Source organism: Schistocerca serialis, chromosome 6 (genome assembly GCF_023864345.2).
Source record: "Schistocerca serialis cubense isolate TAMUIC-IGC-003099 chromosome 6, iqSchSeri2.2, whole genome shotgun sequence".
NCBI classification, from domain to species: Eukaryota; Metazoa; Arthropoda; class Insecta; order Orthoptera; family Acrididae; genus Schistocerca; species Schistocerca serialis.
In genome coordinates, this window is record NC_064643.1 from 186,559,959 (window position 1) to 186,568,450 (window position 8,492).

An 8,492-nucleotide genomic window follows, 5' to 3' on the forward strand; every position below is an offset into this window, starting at 1 on the left:
ATTGATTAATTTCTCTCATTTTCTACATGACTTACAAACTATTTCTCTATTTCAGGCATTTGTTGAAGACCTGTCAAAGGAAAAATTGTGGGAAATAATGGAGAAGCTGATGGAAGTTTATGAAGCAGATTCCAATGTGCAGTGCTAAATTAATTAATTTTTGGGACCTGTTACCACAGTGTGATAATGTTGAACTCTTTCTCAAGAGAAAACAATTTTGTTTTTAGTTTCAGATGTAAATGAACTACAAAACAATTTATCTTGCATAAGTTGTTCCTGTGCACAGTTTGATTTTGTCTGCTTATTGCATAATTACTCTCGAAGAAAGACAAACATGTTTTATGTGAAATTTCAGGGTGTATGAAAGAAGTGCACTTATTTGCACATTTAAGATGCCAAGTTTGTGTTGTACACCATGAACTATATAAGAAATCTGCATTTCTAGTTTTAACCAAGTGTACAAATAAAATTTTTATACATTTGTGACGGTTTGAAATATTAATGCATATTGTTTATACTGGACTGTTTTGTTTGTGGTGTAAATAACTAAAAGTGACACTATAGACTAAAAACAAATTTTTGTGAGAACATGTCTTAATTTCTCTATTGAACATCAGTGGCCGTAATTGTTGAGACAACTTCAGTCTTTCATTGTCTCTGGTTCCCCATGAAGCATGTATCATATTTACCCGAGCATAAGATGACCCTGATTATAAAGTGAAACTCTTTTTTTCGAAAAACATTCTTGGGGAAAATCTTTTTAACATGTTCTTGCTAATCAAAATTATAAACTGTTTTATTGACATAAACTTTGCCTAAAAAGTTAACATTATACCTATTCTAAATTTATCCCATTTATTAATTTTCTACATTTTGATAATACAATGTGAAATAAAATAGAGAGAGATCGTTTATATTCATTTCTGGACCATTTTCTTTTCTACATTTTTCGCGTATTAACCTTGTTGTCAGTGGTATCACTATTTTTAATCACCATCATCCTATTAGCATAACTCTGAAATTTATATCTTCATTGCCACAAATATCACTGGCTGTGTACAACCAGCATACAATACACCTGTTTTGCTCCTATCATATGTCATGGTGACATCACCAACATTGCAGTACGAAACATCTAAATACGCCACTGATCCTTATCTAGACTTTTACAGTCCTCTGCAGAAATGGGTGCTACTTTTAAGTATTTGTCCAGTTTTAAAGTCAGTTCAATTACAGCCACAGTTAGACTTAAGCAAACTGCAGTGTAAATGTGTTAGATGTTCCTAAAAAGACAAGGTACATAGCATAGATTCCCATGTTGGTCAACATGATGTATTTTACTCCCCACTCACTATTTCCATACCTGCACTCAGCCAAGCTGGTATCATTGTTCCCCTCCAACCCTTCTGTAGCGCTGTGCTGACTGCAGTAGCTTGTAGGGTGCAAGTCATGTAACAACAGCAACTAATACATGAATAAAAAATCACAATGATTCAGATCCAGTCTTGAACTTCTGTTTGTCCTGCAATCTAGTGACATCTGTTGATACTATCTCCACGATGGATCTTGTTGCTGTAATTATTTTCGCCACAACAATTAGTCAATTTAATATGATTTATTTTGTTAGAGATTTCATCCTCAATTAATTTTCCTTCTTGTTTCATCTGTATGTCACCATCACCTGTTCTAAAACTGATCGAAAGCTGGTAATGTAACCAGTGTTCTAATACACGAATAGAGACTGAATTTCTCATTTGCAACCTTTTACTATTTATTACAGTCTCTCATAGTCAAATAAAATATTGATTCTGGGTTTAGACTCAAGTGATGTTTTGAAGAACGTGTGGGGGCAGCAATAATATTTGTGCATGGCATCCATACACATCTCAAAATGTTTGTTACAAACTTGTTCAGATACACCAAGAATTTGTAAGATGATGGAATTTAGTGCTTTTTCCTCCTATGTTTCAAAAAATTGCTAAATTTCAACAAGAGCAATAACTTGTAAATTATGGTGGCTAGTCCATAGTTTGTTGTATTTCCCTTGCACAAGCACTGTGCGAGTCAGTCACATGATTGTTCAAGCAACGTCGGTACTGTATCAAGCACTTTGGCATATTGGGGAATCTTGAGCATGTTTGAATGTAAGTATCATTTGCCCGGGCCTGCCCTTACAAATTCTTCAAAATAAATCTGAATGCGATCTCAATAGCCAAAGTTTCATTTCTAAGTGTAACACAACCCATGTACTCTATTAAACAAAGTAAAAATGTTAACCTCAGCAGCAATAGTTTAATCTACGAATATAAGATGACCTTGTATTTTTAGAATGTTGAATTTGGGGAAAAAACCCTGTTTTATAATCAGGTAAATGTGGTATTCTGTACAACATATGTTAATGGCCATATTCCTAAGTTAAATCCTGTCTTTTATCATGTTACACTTGTATTAATACAAATGATGTCCCTTCAGGGAAGGATGTTCCAACAAACATACATATAAGAAATTACGAAGAGAGTCTTTATGGAAGAAGGTTTATACCCAGAAGAGGCATATAAAATAGGCGTTGAACACTTAGGTTTCCTGTGAAGCAACACCTGTTTGGCAAACGTTGTAGCATCTGCTAATAACCTCTACCCCCTCTCTCACCCCCTACCCCTCCTTACCACCCCTCTCTCACCCCTTCCCCCTCCTTACCACCCCTCTCTCACCCCTTCCCCCTCCTTACCACCCCTCTCTCACCCCTTCCCCCTCCTTACCACCCCTCTCTCACCCCTTCCCCCTCCTTACCACCCCTCTCTCACCCCTTCCCCCTCCTTACCACCCCTCTCTCACCCCTTCCCCCTCTCTCTCCCCCTCCCCCTCCTTACCACCCTCTCTCTCCCCCTCCCCCTCCTTACCACCCTCTCTCACCCCCTCCCCCTCTCTTGTCCCCTCCCTCCTTCCTCCCTCTCTTGCCCCCTCTCCCCTTCCCAGCTCTCTCTCTCTCTCTCTCTCTCTCTCCCTCCCTCCCTCCCTCTCTCCCCCTCCTTCCCAGCTCTCTCCCCCTCCTTCCCAGCTCTCTCTCCCTCCTTGCCCCCTTTCTCCCCTCTCCCCCCTCCCTCTCTCCCTCCATATATGTGGTGGCCTCTACTGCCTTTGCGCGCACCGTCTGAGTTGGCCTGCTTCCTGCAGGTCAGACAATGTTCAACTGACTTTGGCCCTTGTGCCTGCAGAGATGGAGCGATGACCTGCATAGTGATGCTATGTTGCGGGTTGGCGGCTTTGTTTCGGCACCTCGGAAACCTGCCAAATACACCAACCTCGGTAGGTTTTTCCTTCATCTGTGAAGTCTGGTGGAGAAATATAGGGAGCCTCTTAAAGGTTATACATGTATGACACACACTAATCAAGTTCCTTGGGTTACAAACTATGCGTGGCCCATGCGTGTGAATTTATTTAAGTTGGAGAAGCCCGTCTGTGTATTGGATGAGCAGTGAGAGGTACTAAAACATGAAACCATGCCAGGACCCTTGTAAGGGTGGCAAGCATCATAAAATGACAGAAAAGGAAATTTTAAATATAACATTTATTAATTATAGAAGAGTTGAGGGTAAGGCCCAATGCTTGTCATTCATCAACAATAACAGCACACATGTACCACTCACAGCTGAAAGTTGTTTGAAACCAGTAATTAATAGTGAATATTAACTGCAAAATGGAAGATATACTGTGGAAAGAGGCTGGATACCTATACACTCTCCGTGTTGTAGTCAGGAATAGAAACAGGTGCAGGGTTGTAATTAAGAAGATCAGAAAAATAAACTGTATTGGTTTATTTGTTCATGGTGAGGATTCCAGGAGGGACAAGAAAAGATGATTTCAGCAGCCTGAGACCCCTTTTGGAGGGGAAGGGAAAATGCCAGGGTAAAGAAACTAAGCTATTTAGCATCTGCCCTAGGCAGCTGTTCAAAAAAGAAGAGAGCCATTTTTCGGTCACGATTCAGAGAGCCCTCAGTCAAAAAAGTCAGGAATTCTGTGACAATGATTTGACTGGAAAGTTGGCTTTGCTGCGGTCATTCAGCCTATTCCTGAACCAGTCAATTGTTGTATCAACCAAAAGGTGATGGATGAAAAAGGTGGCAACTTTATAAATATATTATTTTACTTTCTTTATCGAGTTGAGCCTCTTATGACTACGTGGTAACAACCAATTTCATTTTAGTGTCTAGGTCTTGTTCTTGTTCAAGCTTTGACTTCCTGCCAGTATCTTCTGAGTTCATCAAGAAGTGCCTGTTTATGCTCTTCGGACAAAGGTCCTCTCCGTCTTTCAGATGTTGATGCCATTTTAAATCCTTGGTAGTTATTTACCAATCTTCTAAATTTGTTACTGTCAGGAATTTCTCTCTCTGAGATACCAATGCGCCTAAGATCTTTTTCACATTCTTCAAACCATCTCCGCCTTGTTTTCTTAGATTGGATAAAATTCCATATTCTTTTTGTCAGTCGATCAACGTCCATCCTCATGAGGTGACTGTAAAATAACAATCGTCTCCTGTTAATGGATGCTGTGATAGTTTCTGTCTTGCTGTACAGGTCCTCGTTTGCTCTCATTTGCCATTGTCCATCAACCCATCTATTACCTAAGATTTTCCTTAATAGCCTACGGTCTCGCTTTTCCAGCCGCTCAGTTTGTCCTTGTCTTTTTCATGGTCAAAGTTTGATGCATACAAGTCCTCAGGTTCTACAACTGTATTATAATGTCAGAACTTGGCCCCTATACTCATAGACTTAAAGCTGACTGCCATTCAGTTGGTATCGCTCCAGTTCTCCAGATGTCCTCAAAAAGTTGGACTAGTGCATATATAGTTTCACTATTTGCCAGCTTCAGTAGTTCTACCACTACTGAATCTTCTCCAGCTGCCCTATTATTCTTAAGGTTGTTGATGATCTCTGGTCTCCTCTTTACCAGGTGGAGATGAGTTGGGTAGTTTGTGGATTGGGGCACATGAAGGAAATCTTTCTTTCGGTTCATCACAATTAAGTAGGTTTTCAAAATAACGAGACATGATCGTGCAGTTTTCTTTGTTGGTCAGGCCGAGCTTTCCGTTTTTGTCTCTAAAACAAAGACTAGGGTCTTGGTGTACTTTCAAATTTGACTTGAACATCTGATAGAAGTCTCTGGCATTGTTTTTCTGGAAATCCTGATCAGTCTGCTCTAACTGCTGTTTCCCATCCTATAGCTTAACCCTTCATAAATTTCTGGCCGCATATTTTCCAACTTCACGGAATACATCAAAATCTTCAGGTCTCCTGGTTAGTTCCACTTTTGCCAGCCATTTGTTCTTTGGGCCACCACCTCATCACAAACCTCATTCCACCAACTATGCTTTATCTTTTTAGCTGTCAGGACTGCAGTATTAACTGCTTGTTGGATCTTGGAGACGATGTCCGTCCATTTATGAGGTTCAAATGTCCGTTTCTGGTTGTATTGTTCCAATACGTTTTGATTGATTTTGAGCTTCGCAACATTATATTTATGAATTTTATTTCTGGTTTTCATGGCCTTATTGGGGGGGATGAAATTGATTTTGATCATGGAGAGGTAATGATTAGAGTCAAACTGGGCACCGCTCTGTACTTTAACATTCATTATTTCCTTAATTGCTCTCCTAGAGATTGTTACATGATCAATCTGTTTCACTCCACACACATTGCCTGATGATCGCCAATTCTTCTGTTTACTTGGCTTGTGTTTGTAAAATGTTGACATCATCTGAAGATTGAAGGATCGACACAGATTGATGAGTCTTATACCATTTCTATTAGTCGTATTGTGATCAGAATACTTTCCAATTGTTAATCTGAATTGCGGTTCTCTTCCCAGCTGAGCATTAAAGTCACCTAGTAGGGTCTTTATGTTCTTAACTGGTATTTTCTCTAACTTTTCTTCAAGAAGGTCCCAGAACTGTTCAATGTTCTCAGGATTATGTCTGTTGTCTTCATTGATTGGTGCATGCGCCTTGATCAGTGTGTATCCTTCGTTACCACAGCTGAGAGTTGGGATAGAAAGTTTGTAAGAAGGGCTGAAGAACTCTACGATTGAACTGACAACCTTCTTATAAACAACAAAAGCTGTGCCAAGTACAGGCATGTTCTTACCTATTTTGACTGCCCTTTTGCCTTTATAAATCCTGTCTTCATCTAAGTATCTGGTTTCTTGAATGGCCAAGATGGTTATGTTTGTCCATCATCATAGTCAACTCTTTGTGTTATCCAACTTACAATAGAAAATTGACTTTCAGAATCCCAAAATAGTAATTCTGTTTTGTCTTGAATTTTGTATGCAGGGTCATGTCTTCAAAGCATCTAGGTTCAGGCTCCCCAGAATCCACAGGCCTGATTGCACTCCTATGAGTGGTAGATTCCCTCAAAGATGTACTACCTGGGGTGGTGTTCTTTTTATGATGACATTCCATGATGCTTGGTTGATCAAACTAGTGTGGGTCAGACAAATCCTTCCCGTTAATAGAAACGAGGTTGTATGCCCCCAGCGCTTGATAATAGGCCGCTCCTCTGGAGTCAGTCCCCCTTTGCAGCCACTTCTCTGAAGAACAGACACTGCTCCAGGAAGATAGTTCATCTGCTTTATCCACTGTTGGGACATGGTTGTTGTCTTCTGCCTTCAAAACCATCGGCCATCTTCACTGTCACCCTGGCAGGGGCCCTCACATGGTACTATCAGCTAGGTCAGCTGAACCAAGGTTTTCTAAAGAGGTGTTACTCCTCTATCACTCCCCCTTTGTTCTGGCTTGTGACAGACAGAACTTGGCTCTGGCAGGATTATAATAAAAATTTGTCATTTATGGGGGCTTGGGAAACCTTGTACATCTCCTCCCCTCCCCCTGAAAGAATTCTTGGATGAATTTAACAGTCTCATTGTTGTCTTAAATTTAGAGATAACATAATTTAACAATCAAACATTTTAATTTCATTTCACAATTAAAATTTTCGAATGTAAGTATAATTTTTAAATCACCTTGTGCTGGCTAAAGTTGGTGGCACATAAGTGTGATGGCGGTGGTGTTGCAAAGGTAGCCCAAGCTGCTTTTGGTAACAGGATTAAGGAGCACAAGCTGCCGAAACACTTGTATGACAAGTACAGGTATTAGGATTTTCCTTTGTGTGAGCCCACATATACCAGATTCATTTTGCCGATTTGAAGTTCTACATTTGCATATTTCGCTGTTCGCATTGCTTCTGCATAATCTTATTGGTTGTATCAAAACTCGTTTGTATTTTGATATATCGTGAAATTTCAAATTTTCACAAGTGTCCCGATAAACTCTTACAGTTATTGTTAGTTGTAGACTTAAACTTACTTGTACTCTTCAAAATTTTTGAGAACAATAGGTCTATTCTCGCACAGAACACTCGTTCTCTAATTTTATTGTGCAATTACATGAGAATAGGTTATTTTTGAGAATTTTCGGATGAATACAAAACTATATTTCTGTAAGTTACTGGTACGAGTGTTTAGGATACGTAAGATACTTCGTAGCAAATCAGTGTTTGTGCTTCAAAGTTCTGCCAAAGAATACATCACTCCTGAATTTCATTGTACTGGGTGTTCCATTCATCTGACGACCGCCAGTGTGGCGCATTAGATGATGGGCAGTGAGCGCTCTGTTACCCGGCGATCAGATGCAGTCTCACCCGTGTACTGCTGTGTACAACATGACTACATTTAAAATATAAGCAAATAAATTTTTACCAACCCCAGTCATGCAAGGAGATGCTGGAACTGCCGGCCATATTTTCCTTGCATTTCTGACATCTCTTCAACAAATTTTTAATCACACAAAGTTATTCTCTCTGACATATGGATCAATTAATTCAAGGATATTATCCTCGAGTTCCTCTATCATGTGAGATTTGTTGTGTACACTTTGTCCTCCAGTGCACCCCACACCACAAATAAAAATCGTGCAGAGTTAAATCAGAACTTCTAGCGGACCAGATATTGTTACTAATCCCACTTTTATCGAGCACATTGTGAATTGCATGCAAAGAAACATTGGCCGTATCAGCTCTTGTTGAATCCTGTTGAAAAAATGTGAAGCTTCATTCTCTTTCACTCAGTTCATTAAAAAAAGTCACAAAATGTTTTGCACATATCTTTCACTTGTCACCACATCCCTATTTTCTGATCATGAAGGGGTTTCCTCATGAAGTGCAACAGGTCTGCACTCGTGTTGACAGTTTTGGGAATTTTCATAACCAAGTAAATGGAACCAAGCATAATCTGAAAACAGAATGAGATAAGGGTCCATTTCACCGTCAAGCATTTGTTTTGACACCCATTCACAAAAATTAACCTTGTGTGCAGGGTCGCTAGGTCAAAGTTCTTGTACTACTGATACTTTAAAGGACCTTAGCCCAAACAGCTTAGCACCTCGTTGTACAGAGGTGCACGATATTTGTGTTTGCTGCGAAAGACATCTAAGAGACTT

At 39.7% G+C, this 8,492-nt stretch overlaps 1 protein-coding gene across 2 annotated transcripts in view; it reads left to right on the forward strand.

Annotated features, from left to right (window-relative positions):
- LOC126484429 (cyclin-Q) overlaps positions 1–920 on the forward strand; it is a 52,637-nt gene extending 51,717 nt beyond the window's left edge. For both annotated transcript variants that reach the window (XM_050107944.1, XM_050107943.1), the window contains exon 7: positions 56–920. In XM_050107944.1, coding sequence (XP_049963901.1) covers positions 56–148 — 93 coding nt within the window. In that variant the 3' untranslated portion in view covers positions 149–920. The remainder of the gene's footprint in view (positions 1–55) is intronic.
- Positions 921–8,492: the final 7,572 nt, after the last annotated feature.